This window comes from Scleropages formosus, chromosome 14, assembly GCF_900964775.1.
Source record: "Scleropages formosus chromosome 14, fSclFor1.1, whole genome shotgun sequence".
Taxonomy (NCBI): domain Eukaryota; kingdom Metazoa; phylum Chordata; class Actinopteri; order Osteoglossiformes; family Osteoglossidae; genus Scleropages; species Scleropages formosus.
The window spans coordinates 8,951,362-8,972,225 of record NC_041819.1 but is presented as its reverse complement, the minus strand read 5'-3'; the positions used below and the strand labels follow the sequence as shown (position 1 = coordinate 8,972,225).

The window sequence follows — 20,864 nt, the reverse complement described above, 5'->3', positions numbered from 1 at the left end:
TTACATTATGTTCTTTAAAAGGCTAGAACAAAAGTGAGGTCAGATTACTGCTGAGGCTTGAAGCCAAGATGCTTTGCATGGCCTAGTGTAAGAAATTAATCAATGACAATGTAGGGAGAAATTTTTAAGATTCACCTAATTAGAAGCCTTTACGTTACTGGCTGCACTTGAGTCCACGAAGAGATGATGAGTAAACTTGTTTTATAGAGCAAAATAACATTATACAAGGGCAACACATGTAATACACACACACACACACACACACACTTTGGATGTACTGTATTTGCACCCATTTACTCTGCCTAAAAATGACACAGTATCATCTGCTTTTGCCTTTTCCTGTAGCACCATGATGCAAAACTGCTTTCCAATCATCCACGAAGTGAAGAACGTATTAAAATAGGTATTGCTGAAATTAGAGAGGGGTGCAGTAAGAGTTGGTAATCAGTCTACTAGGTTGGTAAATTCATATCCAAAACTTTGTTGTAATCTGTCTACGTGGACAGTTGACACATAGAAATATATAAAAAAAAAGATTACTTGAAATGAAATCAGGAAGAAAATGGATGAAAAGTGACTAAACTGAAAATAACTAACTTTACATTATGCTATGAATAGAGTACAGGAAATTAACTGAGTCTGCTACTGAGTCTATCGAACAAAAAAGAAAAAGATGGAAAACAGAGGAATGGAGAGGATGTAACCACTTTGTGATGACCAAGCTAAGGCGTTCAGAATGAGAATCCCAATAACATCTCATCTGTACCAGCAGTCCCAACGCAGTCCCAATAGTACAGTGTTTCCGTAACTACTATCTGGATCTTCAAAAAGAATTTTGTCATAGCCAGCGCTTACAAAAACAACCTGCTTTTCTAAGAAGTGTGTGGGTGCGAATTGAAGATGGACAATATCCCCAGTTTAAACTTAAGTAGCAATGCTATCGGCAGCCTCAGCTTGTAACGTAATATATAATATTTACCGAAATGAAAGTATGGTAATTAAAATTATTTGTATTAGAATCACTTAAAAAAATATAATTTTGAATAAGTGGGGAAAAAACAATTGTGCTGTATAGCTATATATATATATATTTTTTTTTAAAAAAAGGTAAGAGCTGACACATTCCGCACGTCCTGTATTTTCTATGTTTGTGTTGCTACAGTTCAACTTCCGGTTCATGCTCGTCGTCATCTCAATAATAGCTTCCGGTGACTGAGCGCCGATGGCGGGCGTGAGCTGCTCAGAGTTCTCCATTATGTGAAACTGAATATTGGTCGCACGTTGGCTCCTCTATGGGGTGAGAGCGTCGGGGCCCACTGAAGACGCCTGGGACATGGTGTAAAAAGCACCGGCTGCTCGCTGACGCTGCGTGGGACGTTTACACTTGTGTGGTTTGTTTTTTGTTTGTTTTCCCCCTTCCATCCTCGCTAGTAAGTATCTACCTGCTGAAATGGCTCCAGTGCAAATGGGCTCCGACGGGCAGCTCGTCTCTCTCGGCGGTCCGCCTCAGGCTCCTCAGCCCCCTGGGGCCCACGGGGTCCGACTGAGCCTGCTCATCGATTTCCTCCTGCAGAGGACGTACCACGACATCACCCTGCTGGCCGAGCTGTGAGTACCGCTCCGCTCGCGACGACGTGAGTGCGCGTGGCTCCCGCCGGCGGCGCGGTTTCCTCATGTCATGTCATCATGTCATCTGCTGCTTCTTCAACTCGTGTTCAATAATAATAATAGTGTACAGGAACAAACAAGTTTGTAACGAATTGTGCTGTTTTTTTTATTACGAGTGAAAAAGGCTCTGTGGTTATCATTTGTGTAAAAACGTGACAGTGATGCCGTCCTTTACAGACGCAGTAATATCTTGGGGGACACGATTCATTACGATAAGTTAGAATTGAGAAGCATGTGGCTGTCACAGCTGTGTCTTGGTGTGGGGTGAATGTGCTTCCTCTGGGGTTTGTTCTTTGTGTTAGTAAGTTGCAGCAAGTCTGGGTGCCAAAGGTGTTGATTAAAGTCCCCAGGTAAGCGAGGGGGGAAAAAAGAACTATATGCACATGCAGTATTTACAAAAGTTCAGTACACTTTGCATGTGCCAACAAACAGTATGGGTCAACATCACTCTCCTGCAAGAGTGCAAATGAACCCTGTATATACATATATATATGTGTGTATATATATATATATGTATGTGTGTGTGCGTGCGTGTCTATATATTTTATATATATTATAATAATCAACACATGTAATAATGTAACTGGGAGAGTTGAGTGTTTGTATGCTTTAAGTTTTGTGTATGACATGAAAATATAGCCATCTAGTCTGTTCACCTAGTAAGTTATCTTAACTGAGTAGAATGAGTTCGTTTCCTGCTGACTGCAGACTTATTCTGCCATAGTGACCCAAACTTAAATTACATCTGGGACATAGTAGTTTTTTCTGGAGATTGTTGCGTTCATCCGTTGTGGTTCATGCTGCCCAGTTGGTTTTATGCCACAAGAGATTTTAAGTACTTCATATGTTGCTTGTTGCGCTTTTTAAAAGCATCAGCCTGTAGTCACAGTCCTCTAGCACTCCAGCTGGAGTACTACATGGCAACGATATTTTCAATATTTAACATTCGCATGACAGTGTCCACAGAGCATTCTCACACACACTCCGTTGTTTACTCGTGACTTTTTCATACAAGATCTTTCTGGCAAGGTTCCGTTATGAGGTAAGAGGCCAACTCAGTCATGCAGAATGAGATCTCAGCAGCCTTCGTTGCTGAGGCAGTTAACACATTAGATGTGGTTAAGCAAATTTAAAACGTACGACATTTATACTCTGCGTTATTGCAACTGTGATATTAGTTGACAGTGCAGGTTTGCCTGTAACTTTGATGTGTGGGAAGTTCTAGAAAGCATAGGGGTTTCATGCTTTTTTAATTATTATTATTATTATTATTATTATTATTATTATTATTAATAAAAAGGTAGGAGGGTATCAGGATTTGTCTATCCTGTGTTTTATGCGCGTGCTTGAACGATGAACATCGGTGCAGCAAGTGGTAGGGAACAAACTAGGTTTACTTGAGTCACATGTCTGCAGCTGTGTCTCTTTCTCTTAATGTAATGCATAAATTGTACTTTAGCTGAGATGTACGTTGCTTTGGACAAAAGCATCTGCTAAATGAATAAATGTAAATGTAATGCTAATTTTTACATTTTCCTTTTACAGTTTGCCGAGGAAGAATGACATGGAAAGGTAAGCATTCCTAGAAGTTTGTTTCTGATATTATTGCTACTCTAGATAAGTGATTATAAATTATGGGCACATTCTGCAGCTGTTAATTTCTGTTCATGGTTTTTACAGGAAAATTGAAATTGTGCAGTTCGCCAGCCGAACCCGCCAGCTGTTTGTCCGCCTGCTGGCACTGGTCAAGTGGGCAGGGAATGCTGGGAAGGTGGAAAAATGTGCGGTAGGGTAATTATATTTCTGGAATGGGCAGTTTTATTTTTTCCATTCACAGAAATGTTACATTTCGCAAGTCTGTTTAGCAGAAATGGGGTACATGAGAGGCATACTCTCCAGCCTTTGCCTGCTGGAGTCATATTAAGTTTGTTTAGCGTTCTCTTAAGGCTGTTTATGTACAGCTTAGACTGAGTGTTGAATTTTTAATGGATTTCTCACACTTTTGCTTATGTATCCAGCTGAGATTTCTGTCTGAATTTATCTTTGAACAGATGATCTCCAACTTCTTGGATCAGCAGGCCTTCCTGTTTGTTGACACAGCAGATAGGCTTGCGTCACTGGCCAGGGATGCCCTGGTTCATGCCCGCCTGCCGAGCTTTGCCATTCCTTTTGCCATTGACGTGCTAACCACGGGCTCCTACCCACGGTTACCCTCGTGTATTCGGGTGAGCTGCCCTCTGCCAGGAGCCCTGCGGTTGGCCACCCTCTGCAGCTGTACTGTTAATGCAGTTACTTCAGTTATCACAAAACATATCAAGCTTTCTAGAAACCAATGTTTAAGGTCTTTCACAGTCTTGTCAGATGTATAACATATACAGTCTCAGACTAAACTTATTCAGTGGGTCCATGTGCTATGCTTCCTCATCTGACACTTTGCTTATCTGAGAGCTCTCCCATAAATAATAAATTGAAAACACTTTTCTGAACAACTGTCAGAAAATTGTGAGTCTAGTTGAAAGTAGTTGAACGCGGTGGAGAATGTTTGACAACATTCAAGGCCCAGTTGGCCATTGTGAGCACCAAAAACAGCACCTCAGTTCTCTTTGCAAGCATAGCTGCCTTTGAGATTTTTTTCTGTGTATGTTTTTATTTTTGTAGTAATAATTATGGCTCCATAATGTGGTACAGTGACAAGTGCAATGCAGTTTAGTGTGGTACATGGTCATTGGCAATACAGAATACAGTGTCATATAGGTAGTTAGGATTTGTTACTTACCATAGGTACATAATTTAATCTGTAGTCAGAATTAGGTGGTTGTCAGGTAAAAAGGACCCAGTGTAATGTGGAATCTTTTGTGACAATTAGCTTCACATTGTACATAATCACTTTAAGGAGTTTTTTGTAACTGGTACTGTTATGGTCCTTGTAAACATGTAATCTACAAATATGTAGTTGGATAGTATGGCAGTTGGATGGTTTGTTGATGACCAGATCTCCGTGGGAAAAGCTCATTGAAAGGGGGTGGTGGCGAGGTTGCCCTCGGAGTCCAGTATGTTGGAGCGTAACTCGCTGTTATTCACCCTAAGTACTTTGGGTGATAATGTGACAGTATACTGATGCAATGTTTTCTGTCATGCCGAATATTATCATAACCAGATGTTTCAAGTTGTCCTCCCTGGCTGGAGCTGAAAGCAGCACTATGTCGCACTGTCTTGTTCCCTAACTTATATAATTTAGTGTATGCTTCATTATTAGACTTTTAGTAAGTGTACTTTAAGTCACTGGATGGGTTGCAAAGATCTCAGTTTGGCACCAGCTCTGTCATTTAAGCTTTGCTTTTTGTGCAGCACGTGATCCTCAGCACAACAATCCTATGGCCATCATGACATGCTGTTCTGGAAATGTTTTAAGCAGTTTTGCTCACATTAACTTGACTACATGAATAGCTTTAATCCTAAATAGTTTTATACTGCCTTGAACCCATGCAACAGAGTAAATAGCTCCTCCCTGTGCTTTGTGTACAGGATAAGATCATTCCGCCAGACCCAATCACCAAGCTGGAGAAACAGACCACCCTGAACCAGCTCAACCAGATCCTGCGTCACCGTCTGGTCACTACAGACCTGCCTGCACAGTTGGCCAACCTCACTGTGGGTGAGCACAGCAGTTGTCTTTGAATTTACTGCATTCTCATATTTTCTGTTTTAGGTGCTTTGAGTCCCTGATTGGCTGTGTTGCTAAAGGCCTGCAATACAGGTCACTGTCCAGCTCCATACACTTTCAAGAATGAATAGTGGTACTAATACTTGTGTTTAGTAAAGTATCACTGTAGAACTTGTATGTTCTTTTTGGTTACAATGTCAGTCACCTGTAGAGTTGGTCATGGTTTGTTCCGTATCAGTTAGTGGTCTATATCCCAAAGCGTCAAAGCATTAGGGTCATCTTTTAGTTCATTGACTTCCTGGTGAAGTGGCCTTCATAATGCTGTGTTCTTTTTAAGAAAACAGGTATCGGATTACTTCAGCCCCCCCCATGTGCTACTCTTTAACTGTGTTACAATGTATACATTTTCTGTTCTAATATCTGTGAGCATGTGTCCTTTTTCCAAGCCAATGGACGAGTGAAGTTCCGCGTGGAGGGCGAGTTTGAGGCTACGCTGACTGTAATGGGGGATGACCCAGACATTCCCTGGAGGCTCCTCAAGCTTCGCATTCTGGTTGAGGACAAGGAAACGGGAGGTAAGATGACCTGCCTCCATAGAGTAAAATTTACAAATAGTGTAATTATCCATAGAGGCTTTTTTCCACTCAAAAAAGTGAAATTTCTGATGGATATTCTGTGAGTGGGAAGCATACATTTAAAAAAAAAAAAAAAAAATCTATAATTGTTAAAATTTCAGTGGATGTGCTTAATATATTTTGCCTTTCTACATTAACTGTAAGTTTCCCACTGCTTATGTAGTAAATTCATAATCTGCCAGAATGACATGATGCCTGGTAGCTTTTCTTGCTTCTCTACACACCTACAGATCTAAGGGGGTTAGAACTTTGTCCCTTTTCGTTCCTAACATATTATGTGCAGTCAGTGACCTTTATGCTACGATTACTGCAACGTGGTTTGTTTTGAGCCAAGTCTGCCATTGCTTTGGTTTCTGTGACCCTCCTGTTTAAAGGGCTGTGCAGAGAACAACACCACAGTCAGTCAGAGGAGGTCAGCTAGAACCAGAATCTCTTAAGAGTGAATGTAATTGAGATTGCATGCAAATAGTGACGTTAATATAACCAATACATAATGTGAGTCCTACATCAAAATGATGATAGAATTATTGCGCTGTGGTATTGATCTGCCCTTGCTTGAGTACAGGTGGAAATGTCTCCCAGTTGCTTGGTTATGACCATCTAGATGTTGCAGTGTTCAGTATCACTGCCTTCCTCCTAGTAATGAAATAAAGATTAGCCCAGAGCTGTTACACCCAAGACTAGGTGGCTCTGACCCAGCTCTATATTTACCCTCTTTCCACCACTGCACATGCTGAGCCATCTATGATTGTAATTATCCTGTTTGACCATTATGGGAAGCTGTTCTACCTGTTTAGATATTCTGCTTTAGGCCCATCAAATACTGATCATCAGCTTTTTCTTTCATATTGCTCTCCCAGCATTTAACAGTAAAGCCAGAGAGTCTTAATCACTTTTGTTCAGGTGATGGTCACATTGTGTTCTAAGTGATGTTTGTTTGGATTTTTATTTTGTACCTTTCTTTTTTAACTTTGTGTTAATCTCTGACCTACCAGATGGCCGGGTGCTGGTACACAGCCTGCAGGTGAACTTCATCCATGAGCTGGTGCAGTCCCGTCTATTCGCTGATGAAAAGCCTCTGCAGGACATGTACAACTGCTTGCGTATCCTTTTTGGAGTTCCATGACCTGCAGGGTGCTTATGCTGTATGGTTCTTCACTGTTTTGAGGATGTTAATGTAACATTGTTTGCACAGATTGGGATGCAGGAGTCCTGGGTGCCAGAAGCGGTATTTGCAGAAGGAGAATGATTAGAGCCTGTCTTAATCATAGGTAAGCACAGCAAGTATCTTAGTGGTTAGAGCTTCTTTGCATTTGACGGATCCAGGCTGGAATCCTACCTCCTTCTGTAGTACCCCTCTTCAGGCTGTTTACCCTAATTTGTTCCAGGAAAGATAGGCTGTTGTGTAATGGGTAAAACCTAGTAGCTAAACATTGTAAGGCACTTTGGCAAAAAGCATCAGTGAAATAACTGTAAATGTAAATGAGTCCTTTCAGACAACAGTGTGTCAGATCCACTGTAGACCTGTAAATGTGCTCTGTTTTGATATGTGTGCATTTGTGTGTTATCCTCAAGTGTCGCGCTTTCTTCCATTGAAAAAGACAATGAAATGTCACAACTGGGTTTTGCTTTTGTAAGTTTTCTGTCATGGTTTGGTGCCTGTCCAGAGGTCTATTGCAGCAAAGGCGTGGTATCTGGGCAAGAGGCACAGCAGAGTTTTATGCAGCACAGGAGGTGTAGCCCTGTTGCAGTAGTTTTATCACCTCTGTGCTTAGTGGTTTTTTTTCCTGATTCGTGATGCTTTAGTCATGACACACTGGCAGGGGTAAAGAAATCTACAAACCATGGTTTAGCCACTGTCAACAGTTCTCTTGTATTCTTCTGTAAGTCATTCAGATAGGAAACCAGCAAATTGGATAAATTCTTTTTTCATCATGAGTTTTTGTCTGTCAATATAGGAACCAGGTGTTCCACTTTCTGACAAGTGAAAGAACTCAAAGTGACTGTGTTTAGCACATGCATAACAGAACAAAATTAAAAGGGCCATTTGAAGCAGAGGCTTCTTGCTGTCAGCTGGCAGGCAGTGTGGCACATTGGTGTCTTTTCATGCCAGCCTCCATTGTGTTGTGAATGCTAATCAACTGCTGCTGTTTGTTCTTTCCCCTTTGTTGTCCATCTCATGTTATGAGCTGTAATAGAAATAGGCTGTGAAGTGCAATCTCTTGGACTTTTTACAAATCAAAGCATTGAAAGTAACATGCAGCAGTCATTGCTCACCTTCCTCCACACTGCATATGACTTGGGTCATTCCCACGTAAAGTGTGGATTGCCTTTGTATATTAAAGGTTTAAGATCCGTAGGTGCTATCCTCATGAGGAAATGACATATGTGAGTGAGTGACAACCTTAACACCACCCCTCAGACTCATTCTGCCTGGCCCTGCAGCTGGAGGTACTGCATTCACAAACCCAGATGCTTATCCGTGAGCGCTGGGGGGACCTGGTCCAGGTGGAGCGCTACGTCCCTGCCAAGTGTCTGACCCTCTCTGTATGGAAGTGAGTCCTTGGGTGCAATACAGCTTAATGCAAAATACAGTGCACTAGTTTAGGCATTGATTTCTTATGGCAAGGAAAGTCTTTCTCACACAAAGAAGGTATTATGAATGGTTTTCAAATTATTCAAATAGATTATCTTGCTTCTTTTAGTTAAGTTCCTGTATTTATCTGACATCTTATGGTATTCTCAGTCAACAGGTCCTTGGGCGAAAGACGGGAACTGCATCTGTTCACAAGGTTGACATTAAAGTCGATGAGGCAGACACCTCCAAACCGCTTCAAATATCCCATGAGCCTCCGCTGCCAGCCTGTGACTCTCGGCTAATGGAACGAGCCATGAGGGTAACAGTTTGTATAGTTTTTAGTTTTAGTGTGGCTCTTTCCATTCTGTGTGGTGTGACCTAAAGCCCACCTCTTCCTGTAGATTGACCATCTTTCAGTGGAGAAGTTGTTGATTGACAGCGTTCATGCACGCTCTCATCAAAAGCTTCAGGAGCTCAAAGCCATACTGAGGAGCTATAACCCCAACGATAACTGTAAGTTGTGGTATAAGCCAGGCACCCCAGCATTGTAGTCATTTTTTTTCCCCATCTGTTCATTAAGTTGTATAAATGTTTGCGTTTGCATTTGCATAATATCCGTGTGTAAAATAATGTCTGTAACAGTGAGCTGACATTTTGCGAAAACTTTTTTTTTTTTTGTTTTGTTTTGTTTTGTTTTGTTTTAAAGCCTTTATTGAGACTGCTCTCCCTACCCTGGTTATTCCCATCTTGGAGCCATGTGGCCGCTCTGAGTGCCTTCACATCTTTGTAGATTTACATTCTGGAATGTTCCAACCAATGCTGTATGGAACTGGTAAGCAGTAGTAAGACTTGGTTTGGGATTTTGGAGATACATTTTAAGAGCACAGAACAGCTGTTCTTGTTTGATCAGCAATGGTCCTTTATTAAGTGTACCTCTAGTTTTAAATTTAAAAAAAAAAATTCCTTTTTTGGCTGTTTTCCAGACCAGTCCATGCTGGATGACATTGAGAAGTCCATTAATGATGACATGAAGCGCATAATTTCCTGGCTACAGCAGCTCAAGTAAGGCCACCCTACCTAAACTGAAGAAAAGCAAACGATGAAATGTCATTTTTAATTTTCCAATCATTTACAAGGGTCTGAAAGCCCTTGAGCTGACCTTATTTAATTTTTGATTAGTGAAAATAACCAAGTTTAATTTAGTTTTGACTTTGCCAGCACAATTTTGACTACTGAGCAGAAACATGTAACTCTGTAGTGTTGCTGCAATTCATAATTAACTAGCAGTGGAGACTCCATTCAGCCCTGTGTTTTAGCAAATATGTTGTTATTTTCCTTGAGCAGCTGAGTACAGCAGATAATTGACCAGACTGTACAAGGCTATGATTGTATGCTTTGATATCTTATGATATGATATGAACACACAGGTTTAAAGTATGTGCTGTTGGTGTGAAGATGGGTGTGTGAAATATGTATGATGATTACCCTGAAAACACTGATTTTTAGGTTCTGGTTGGGGGAGCAGCGATGTCGGCAGTCGGTGAAACACCTTCCCACAGTGTGCAGCAACACACTACACCTGGCCAACACTACATCCCACCCTGTTGGTGCCCTTTCTAAGCATCTGTTGTTCATCAAGCTCACCCGCCTCCCACAGTACTACATTGTAAGTTACCCTCCCTCATATGTATGCTTGTGTTAAATATAATTGAGGACTTCATAGTTACTTGATCAGCTGTATCAGCTGCATTGGCGGTGTGATCAACAAAATATATGGCCAGGTCTGGAAGTCCTTAAGATAATTTTTGGAGTCTACCATCCTAGGATATGTCCTAATGCAAAGATAATCATTTGTAGATGGTCAAGCTGCCATTTCTTAGATGCCTTTTAGGTGTAAGTACAGGGATATAAATGGCTCCTTTGGTTCTGTAAATGTAAAGCATTTCTGTTTAATATGTGTTGCTCTGCAACCATTAGTCATTTTTAACTCTGTTGGGACACTTTTCAGGTCGTTGAAATGTTTGAGGTTCCTGGGTGCCCCACCGAGCTGGAGTACAAATACTACTTCCTGTCAGTAAGCCAGCTGGAGAATGAGGATGGTCTATCAAGTGCTCAGCTCCTTCAGCAGTATAAACCCAACTTGGAGGAGCTGGTCATGGAGACAACGTCAAGCAGGGGGCCCCGGCTAGGCACCAAGAGGAAGGTACAGTGGTGTGAATTTTGTTTAATAGTCCTGGCCAGTGGTTGCAGTGTTGTGAAACCAAAATAATCAAGATTTCATGGGGGGGAAAATAATGAAATGCCGAATGTTAGTTGTCATTGGTTGATTCAATAGTTGATATTAGCTTTGTATTTTGAAAAGACTTTTCCTCTGAAGTACACCTATCCCTCACATAACTGGACCCCATATAATCAAAACCTGCCTTAATGGCCTTATAATGTATATTCTTCTTACACCAAACTTATAATTCAGTTCAGTGACACATAGTCGTTTTACTTCATTACATGATCCTGACAAACATGTAAAAGATCAGCCACACATGTCTGTACTTGACTTCATGTAGGTGCTTTCACACCACAGATCATTCCTGGGTATCTGTTCAGAGCAATCAGTTAACAGAAGCAAGAAAAAATGCATGGGATAAACACATGGGAACAGTTAAGTATATTACAGAGCACACATTCATTTACCTGTGTACGGAAACGTAATTATACTAGCATAAGGCAACATCCAGCCACACTGACAATTTCAACCTCAAGTCTTAATCATTGATTGTTCGTCTAATATTACAATTGAAATAATTTTTGAAAGCATTTATCTGATGCTTTTTTCCAAAAAAGCTTACAATATTTAAGTACTTAGTCATTTATCCATTTGTGGGGAATTTTTTTTTTTTTTAACTGGAGTACTTCAGGCTAAGTACCTTGATCAAGGGTGGTAGAATAGGTAGAATATGAAGCTGGGTCCTTTGAGTCCTTATAGGAATAAACTATAAACATGCAATTATTAACTTGGTTATTTAAATCATTCTGAAAATGTCATCCTTAAGAGTTCAGGACTGAGGACTTGTGAAAGTTGTGCTTTTGCTGGTTTATTCACTGAAATGGTGATGGGTGATTGACTGAGGGACTTTAATATAGAAACAGCTGGATTCTGTCCATCAGGGCCATGTGCCATCGTGTCCATGGGATGATTTAAGTGCAGGTTAATAGGGACTTTCTCCCTCTTCCCTTTGTGCTATTATGTGCAGGTGGCCCTGCAAAAAAGCCATATAAAAAGTATTAACACAAATATCTTTCCAATTGCATAATTAATCTCAAGATTAATAGCCTTAATCTCTCTCTTAAGTGAAAAACAGGCATCAGACATTTCCTAGTTATACTACAGTGCCTGTAAATGCATTGTGTCTGCATGCTTTACAGAATGACATAAGCAGAGGTTTTGGGAAACATCCAGTATAAATAATAGTAATCAATCCTCTCACAACAGGAATGTACCTATTGGTGTGATTTCACAGAAGAAATGAGTCCTGTTAAGTGAGGGATGGGTATATTTCATCATCCTAATGTTGGTAACAGTGTGAGCGTGAATCCGCAAAGGAAGGAGTAGTTGTCACAGCTTTGACATGGCAGCACTGAAACTCGTGTCTGTCCCCTGGAAATCCCTGTGCTTCTCCTATGTATGCCCAACGTGCAACTTGAACTTATCCAATTTCCCCTTATAGGGGAACACGGAGTGCTGTTTTTATTAGTAAATTGTTGAATTCATGCATGACCCTGTAATAAATTTTAATTTCAGGAGGTGGCAGAACTCTGGGAACCAACTACTACATGAAAAACATTTCATTATGTGATGCTTCAGTGTAGCGCATAGTCTGTTTAACCGCATAATGTCAGCTTATTGTTACATGATGATGTTGACTTTGGTATCTGGAAAGTGACAGTTAAACTTGGAGATACTTGCATCCAATGGTAAGATATGACAGTTTCAAACCCACCAGCTAAGTAACGATTTATGCACTTGCCTTTGGGTTGGCTCTAGCAGCTTTCAGGTGACCGGGGAGCTGTGGAGCCTAAGAAGCCCAAACGATCAGGGGAGATGTGTGCCTTCAACAAGGTGCTGGCCCACCTGGTGGCCATGTGTGACACCAACATGCCCTTCATCGGCCTGCGATGTGAGGTATGTGACGTTCCCTGACAGATCATGTACTGGGAGGAGAGACTGTCTTCACCACATTTGTCTGAACCTCTGGTTTTTCTTCTTCTTCTAGCTATCCAACATGGGAATCCCACACCAGGGTGTGCAGGTCGAGGGGGATGGCTGCAGTCATGCCATTCGTATCCTGAGGTAAGACCAGGATACTTCCCCTTTCTCTTTGCTATTGCTGGTTTTCACCAGGTTGTGTGTCTTTACAGGGAGTAACACCAGACTGCAAACTGAAATTATCTGGAAACCTTTTTTTTTTTTGTTTGTTTTTTTTTTTGGAGGGGGTTAAATATTTCTTCACACAAAGCATTGTAGTGGTTTGGATTTAAAATAAAAAAAAAAAAAAATTTGATCTGGTGGTTAAGTGCAGTAGACTACTTAGGTCTTCAGAATAATTCCACCAATTAATCCAGTTTTAGCATGTTATCCAGGCATTAGATTTAGTTGAATGAGCTGAATGGCATCCTCATATTTGTAATATTGCCATATATTCATGGTATTTTTAAAGGAAATCTTTTTATTCTAGGATCCCCCCAAGTAAGGGTGTCAGTGAGGATACGGCCAAGACCTTGGAGAACTGTCTGCTGGACTGCACATTCCGACTGCAGGGCCGCAACAACCGCACTTGGGTGGCTGAGCTTGTCTTCTCCAACTGTCCCCTTAGCAGCACCTCCAGCAAGGATCAGAGTTAGTCTTCTGGAGCTTTGAGTTTCCACTTTCACTAGTTTGTGTAGTCCTCAATGATGTGTTGTTTGTGGAACCATGACCTGAATTCACGGTTTCATTTGTGTGCATGTCTGATCTGCAGCCCCCACACGCCATGTGTACCTGACATATGAGAACCCGCTTTCAGAGCCAGTGGGTGGGTTAAAGGTGGTGGAGATGTTCCTGAGTGACTGGAACAGCATCAGCCAGCTGCACCAGTGCGTGCTGGAACTGGCCCGCTCGCTGCAAGGTGCTCATTAAAAGCCACGGTCACTTTATCAGCCACAGATAGTGAAACTTCAGAAATCAATGCCATTCCTTAGCTGCAACAGTTAATTTTTTTTTTTTCTCCCTTCTTTTTTTAAAAAAAAAAAACCTTCCACAGTTGAGAGTTGGAGTAAGTCAATTGGTGTGAACAATGATAATGGCAATCCCAAAACTCTAATTTTTCACCAATGATCTCAGCCATGGTTTTTGAACTCCTGCTGTTCCTTGTCCTTTCTCCTCAACAGACATGCCCTCCTATCTGAGCCTTTTCTCTGAGATCCGGCTATATAATTACCGCAAGCTGGTCCTATGTTATGGCAGCACTAAAGGTAGCTCGGTGAGTACATTGCAGGTGGTTTGGTTTGGTCCTTGGAGTTAGGACAACTCTGGGGACAAAACCAGATGAAATGACTGAGAAATGAACCAAATGACATTCTTCAGTAACTGCAGTGAAAACGGCAATTAAATTCTTTTATTAGTGTGTTTCACAGTTTGACACTGGGAACCACATGGGTTTTACTTGTTGGAAAGAATTATTGCTCTCCCTTACTGAAGAATCCAGAAGCCTCTAAAGCGTGCTCTGTGATGAGTTCTGACTCTCACAAAGACAGCCTTGTTTCATGCTTTTGTTATTCATGGACTGCTGTTGTCGTCTCTGCACTCGGAGTTTCTCGCTCCTTTGCATTTCCACACCACAGACATGCACGGTAGAAAAAAAAATTATGTAGCAAAAAATTATTTTATGAATCTTTTGTTTAATTCTCACGTACCCCTTTGTGATTCTCATCAATGTTGTCTGTGCTGCTGTTTGAGTCTTTACTCTGTGCCCCCAAAGGTGACAATACAGTGGAATTCTGCCACTCAGAGATTTCACCTGTCCCTGGGAACAGTGGGGCCCAACTCAGGCTGCAGCAACTGTCACAACATCATCCTCCACCAGCTGCAGGAGATGTTCAACAAGACTCCCAATGTGGTACAGCTGCTGCAGGTACCTCTGGCTTGCTTCTGTTTCTCTGGGGATGTGCACACAACTGCCTGACTTTGTCCTGTTTGTTATCCTTTTGTCAAGATAGTTGGACACTTGGAAGTGCTTTTACATATCTGCTCAGGGTAGACATGGTCCTTTCACTCAACCGCCTGCTTGTTCTTGCCATAACAGCAATGCTGTTTCCTCCTTTCAGGTTCTCTATGACACCCTGGCCCCACTCAATGCCATCAACAAACTGCCCACAGTGCCCATGCTTGGCCTGACCCAGAGGACCAACACAGCTTATCAGTGCTTCTCCATCCTGCCCCAGTCACCCACGCATATCCGCTTGGCCTTCCGCAACATGTACTGCATTGATATATACTGCCGCAGCCGGGGTGTTGTAGCCATACGCGATGGGGCCTATAGCCTTTTTGACAACACCAAGATTGTAGAGGGCTTCTACCCAGCACCAGGCCTTAAGGTAGACCCTTAAGCTCTTGTCTTCCATTATGCAGAAACCTGAAAAGTTGTAGTTAACTTGCACATTTCTTGGAAACACAAAATGGGACTGTTAAATGTAATGGGCCGTGGAGGGGTTTTGGAAGTGCTTTGATGCAAGGAGACTGTTTGTTTGTTTGTTTGCTTGCATAATGGGCGTTTCAGTGACTAAATCTAACAATTGTGACCCGTAGACATTCCTCAACATGTTTGTGGACAGCAACCAGGATGCACGGCGACGTTCGGTCAATGAGGATGACAACCCTCCATCGCCAGTTGGTGTGGACATGATGGACTCGCTTATGCCCCAGCTCCAGCCCCAGCAGGTACAGAGACCTGCTTGTGTTGAGTCTCATCTGCCTTTTTTGAATGTTCTGTCTGAACCCCTCTCATAAGCATACGCGGGGCTGTCACACTCACTGTGTTCTCTCCCGTCCTATTCAGTTTCCAAAGCAGCAGCCAGGGCCCAGTGTGTATCCTCCTCTCACATCCCCACCCACCCCTTACCACCAGAATGTCACTCCATCACCCTCCATGATGCCCACACAGTCTCCAGGTGTGTATAATTTGTTTCTATTCCAAATCTTCGCTGCAGACGCTTGGCGTAGTCTTCCACTAACTGGTTGGTGAGTTTTCCGATAAATTATTTTTTATCTGATCTGCAGGGAACATCCATGCTGCCAACTCTCCCAGTGGGGCTCTTCGTGCACCCTCTCCATTTGGACCAACCCCATCTCCCTCCTCTCTGGGTATTTCTATGGGCCAGACCTCTAATTTTGCTAGCCCACATGGTAAGTACATGCAGGTGTAACTGTATCATTGGACCTAAGGGTCTCTCTCTTTTTTTAAATGAGGTAGAAAGGGTTTTCCCAAAGCCAAGTATCACTATTTGATAACCTCCAACAGCAGCTTTGCAATGTGTACCTGCTATGCCAAGATATTTGCTGTCTGCTTTTGAGTTTCACAAGAATGACATTTTTCTTCTACTAAAAGCATTTTCCCTCAAACAGTGGAATAATCATGGGGTAAAAGATGTTAACAAATATCTTGTGCTTCAGGAGCTCTGGACCCCAGCTCTCCCTACACTATGGTTTCCCCTAGTCAGCGTGCTGGCACCTGGCCTGGCTCCCCGCAGGTGTCTGGACCTTCTCCTGGTGCTCGCATTCTTGGTATGTCACCTGGCAACCCATCGCTCCACTCCCCTGTCCCGGATGCTTCGCATTCTCCTCGTGCTGGACCCAGTAAGTACTCCAGTTGGGACCTGCCATATTGCCTGCTGTCCTGTACTCCCTGGCTTGGCTTTGTTTAGGAACTTGTTGGCTTTCCTCTCCACAGGTTCCCAGGCTATGCCAACCAATATGCCTCCGCCACGTAAGCTACCTCAGCGCTCCTGGGCAGCCTCCATCCCCACCGTACTTACTCACACTTCCTTGCACGTGCTGCTCCTACCTTCACCCATGCCTGCATCCTGTCTGGTGCCGGGACTGGCTGGCAGTTACCTGTGCTCCCCATTGGAGCGCTTCCTCGGATCTGTCATCATGAGGAGGCATCTACAGCGCATCATCCAACAGGAGAATGTGAGTGTCAGATAGGGATGAATATTCCCCTTCTCCCCATATCTCTCTTTGTTGCTTTTCTTGCTTGTAAAGCCCCATCTGTCCCTGCATATGGGTCCTGTATTAATTTCATGATTTCACCCCCCACCCCCTTGGCTCTCATAGCTCACTATTGTGAGTTCCAATGAGCCAGGTGTGATCATGTTCAAGACAGAGGTGCTCAAGTGCAGGGTGGCACTCAACCCCAAGACCTACCAAACACTGCAGCTGAAGGTGACCCCTGAGAATGTGGGCCCTTGGTCCCAGGAGGAGTTGCAGGTGTTGGAAAAGTTCTTTGAAACCAGGGTAAGACATGGTCTTGTCATGTTCTCTCAGATCACAATCTTTAGGTTCCATGTCAGTGCAAGTGTTTGGTAATTAAAAATTGTCTAATGGGATCTGTTGTACAAAAATCTTCCAGCTGAGATAGTAAGAAGTCCCCTGTCATTAGTCCCTCACAATACATTCAACAGGGTGTGCAACTGAGTCCCTTTTTTTAAACAGGAATTCCTTACTCAAACTTGTACTTTTGACTCTGGGGATGGTTTATAGTGCAAGTTTGACACTGTACATCATAGAGTGGGCAAACCTCATCCAGAAGTAAAGGGTGTTCCTGAATATCCCCAAAAATAGCACCAAAGATCAGGGAGAGGATAGCTATGGGATCTATGTCCTCTTAGAATAGCCCATAGGAGCTGGCTGCTGCCAGCTAAGGTTTCTATTTATTCATCTCAGGCTAGTATGGGGTTGAATAAGGTTCCATGTGGACAGGATGTATAGGTGCAATTATGTACTGAAACCTGAAAGGTGTGAACCACTCGCATGCCCTTAGATGCCACTTTTACAAGATGCTTATGCAGGAATACTCTTGTCCATCTCACCCCAAGATTAAGATGTCATAAAACACTTGCACAATTTTAATTACGACATTAATGACACTTAGAATCTCGCTTTTTGAGCAAATTTGAATTTCATTGACCTTGACTACTGACTGGTAATACTGAAGACCAAAACACACCTTCAAAGATCTATAGGTCAGAGTTACATCAAATTTTTTTTTTATTATTTTTTTTTGAAGCTACCACTGCTGAGCAAGAGCACATATGTTATTTGCACTACTTCATTGCCACCTTTGTGCAAGAATAAAATAAACAAAGGAGATGGTTTGATTATAGTCAGGAATAAAGCACCTGGCAGTTGAGGAAAGGTAAACAATAGCTCCCAGGCACAAAAGAAAAAACTTCTGGGGATCCAGGTAGCCATGGCTGCTCACCTTCCCTGGGCATATCATAGAAAATAATGATAGTACAGAAAGGCTACAAAAGAACCATAAATAGTGCAAGCCTGTGTGGTTTTTGAACAAGCCTTTTTCTATTACACATTATGCCCAGTTTGGCCTGCCTTCTGCAGCCAGGAGGGAAGCTGAGAGATTTTGAGGCAATGAGGGTGCTTAAATGGGTTTTTTTTTTTTTGCGCCCAATGAAAAGTGAAGTTTTTACACTAATGTGGAGCCATGAATCACAAACATCTGCTCTATAGCACAGGACATGGCGGTGGTGCACAGAGATGTGTGAAAGACCAACACTTTTGTGCTTTTCAAAGGGAATTTGTAATTTCTTCAGTAGCACAGAAATCCTTATGTACTCTGCCACAGTCAGGCAATTAATGTTTCAGTGTTCCATTGCAGGCTGAAATTTAAGTGTTAATGTCTTCTGTTCTCATGTTGCCAGGTTGCAGGACCTCCCTTTAAGTACAATACACTAAATGCCTTCACCAAACTGCTGGGGGCACCTACTAACATCCTCAGGGACTGTGTGCGCATCATGAAACTTGAGCTGGTGAGAGGCAATTCTTCTCATGCTTTTATTCCTTTTTGCAGTCCTTCTCTGTTCTTCATCCTGTTCATGTCGATTGTGCAGCTAACAGTGCCACTCTTGCTCCAGTTTCCAGACCAGGCTGCTCAACTCAAGTGGAATGTGCAGTTCTGCCTGACTATACCTCCCAGTGCCCCTCCCATTGCTCCACCAGGGACCATCGCGGTGGTCCTCAAGTCTAAGATGCTATTCTTTGTGAGTACCATGGTTCTGTGGGCTGTATCTGAAACATCCGTCAAGGAACATTATGGTCTCTATCTATCCTGACTTGTTCCATTGCTACTTGTTCAGACGTTACCTCTACAGTCATGAAGCAGAAATGGCTGTGCATCTCGGACACTCTCTACAGCAGTGCATTTTAATACTGATTAAATGCAATATAAGGACCCCTTTCAGCATGGCTTCTCAAACACTGTAGGTTTGACATACAATATAAAAGCAGTCAGAGCAGAAAGTAGCGTTGTGTGTGACTTTGAATGTGGTGTGAGTAAGTTTTATATTCCACCCCCAGCTCCAACTGACCCAGAGGCTGCCCCTGGCCCAGGAGCCCGCATGCATCATTGTGCCCATTGTGTACGATATGGCCACAGGGCTGACACAACAGGCTGATATCCCACGCCAGCACAGCTCCTCCGGTGCCGCTGCTCTGATGGTTAGCAGCATCCTCAAGCGCTTCAACGACATGCACCCGCCACGACAAGGTCAGTAAGGGCTTCCACCCTGTGGGTAGTATTTTCTATTGAACATATGGCAGAACACAACCTGATTTTATGAGGAGTATTTTCCTGTTTTAATATTTTATGAATGCTGCAATTGTTTTTCAAAAGTCCAGCACTATAATTTTTTTTTTTTAACCACTCTTTCCCTCCTCCTTACCCCCACAGGTGAATGTACAATATTTGCGTCGGTCCATGAACTCATGGCCAGTCTTACACTGCCACCAGGTGGACGCCCATAGCATATCATCTTTTTTTAAGCTGGGTCTGGACATGTTGGACTGAGCACAAGGTGCACACTGCCTACCAGATTTCAGAGAAGAGAAATCTGTTATTGGACCAGGATGTCAAGCTGTCTGTTCATAAGAAGGAATGAATGATGATCAGCCATAAAACACTTGTAATGCAAACACTTTATAAGGAAAGAATTGTAAAAAGTTCTTAATGAATTAACCTCTGCTACTGGAATCTTCACATAAATTATTTTAAGAAATTGAAATGTTCTATAGATCTCTTGTGTACATGCACTTCAAGGATAAATCAGTGAAGTAGGTCTACCTATAAAGTTGTACATTATTTTGTATTTAAGTGTTTAAAAATAATAGTAGTTGGAACAGGAAAAAATTTTGCGAGCTTTACTGAAACAGATTTTTATATTATGATAACAATATTAAGATATTAGTTTTGTTTTTGTTTTTTTTTTTTTTTTTTAAGTGGTCAGTTTAGAAGTCTCATTTTAATGTTGTGGTTTAAAGATTTTAAGTTAAGCCTATGATCAAATTTGTAAGTAAGCCCTATTTTATTATGACACCTCTTTTCTTGTGACAGAAGAATTTGAGGTGAAAGCATCTTTAATAAATGCTGTTTCATTAAAGACAAATAGCAGTTTGCCTCATCCAGAAGCCCTTGATAAGATTTCATTTAGCCAGGAGATGGCAGCCTTTGTCCTTACTCATGGGTATGTTATCGAGCAAAGTTATAAAGCACAAATCGGAATGTTACACAAAGGACCTTCTCAACGTGTTGCATATCCATCTGTTTTCAATAACCATTTGTCCAGTACAGGGTAGTGGTGGTCTGGAGCTTTTTCCAGAAATAAGATGGTGTGCAACCCAGTACAACCTGTATGGGATACATGTCCACTGCAGGGCAGTCATAGCTCCATCAGCTGATACTATTGCTGTTAAATGTTACATTACCAAACATCAAGATTCAAATAATATAAGGCTTATGCGATGGCTGTCATAAGTATGGATCGTCATATTTTGTGAGTCAAATGCTGCCTGTAGTCAGACCTACATACAGAAGGTCTTATTGTTCATGACTACATTTAGTCAGAGTTCTGCTGGCTTACAGAACAAGGAGCTATTACCTGCTGTTCAGATGTCAGCAGGAGATCAGCAGTAACTATGTCCGACAGCCTGTGTACCTCAATGCTGCTGTCATCCGTGTTAAGACTGCTGTATTGGTAATTTGTTGACTAGATC

General features: G+C 42.2%; 1 protein-coding gene across 2 annotated transcripts; it reads left to right on the top strand.

Annotated features, from left to right (window-relative positions):
* Nucleotides 1-1,418: 1,418 nt before the first annotated feature.
* LOC108920471 (mediator of RNA polymerase II transcription subunit 14-like) lies at nucleotides 1,419-20,002 on the top strand. Of its 2 annotated transcripts, none has more exons than XM_029258140.1 (31): nucleotides 1,419-1,608; nucleotides 3,214-3,240; nucleotides 3,349-3,454; nucleotides 3,720-3,893; nucleotides 5,194-5,323; nucleotides 5,779-5,907; nucleotides 6,963-7,070; nucleotides 8,390-8,522; nucleotides 8,714-8,864; nucleotides 8,947-9,058; nucleotides 9,252-9,377; nucleotides 9,529-9,607; nucleotides 10,052-10,211; nucleotides 10,554-10,748; nucleotides 12,588-12,725; nucleotides 12,817-12,893; nucleotides 13,279-13,439; nucleotides 13,561-13,707; nucleotides 13,970-14,061; nucleotides 14,560-14,712; nucleotides 14,906-15,175; nucleotides 15,387-15,518; nucleotides 15,637-15,748; nucleotides 15,858-15,983; nucleotides 16,251-16,433; nucleotides 16,528-16,769; nucleotides 16,914-17,093; nucleotides 18,518-18,625; nucleotides 18,731-18,856; nucleotides 19,173-19,362; nucleotides 19,546-20,002. In XM_029258140.1, exons 1-31 carry the CDS (start codon nucleotides 1,451-1,453, stop codon nucleotides 19,617-19,619), a joined length of 4,299 nt encoding a protein of 1,432 aa, XP_029113973.1. In that variant the 5' UTR covers nucleotides 1,419-1,450; the 3' UTR covers nucleotides 19,620-20,002. The 2 variants fall into 2 exon arrangements, with proteins under 2 accessions (XP_029113973.1, XP_029113974.1); XM_029258141.1 differs by having other exon boundaries at nucleotides 1,451-1,608; nucleotides 12,591-12,725.
* Nucleotides 20,003-20,864: the final 862 nt, after the last annotated feature.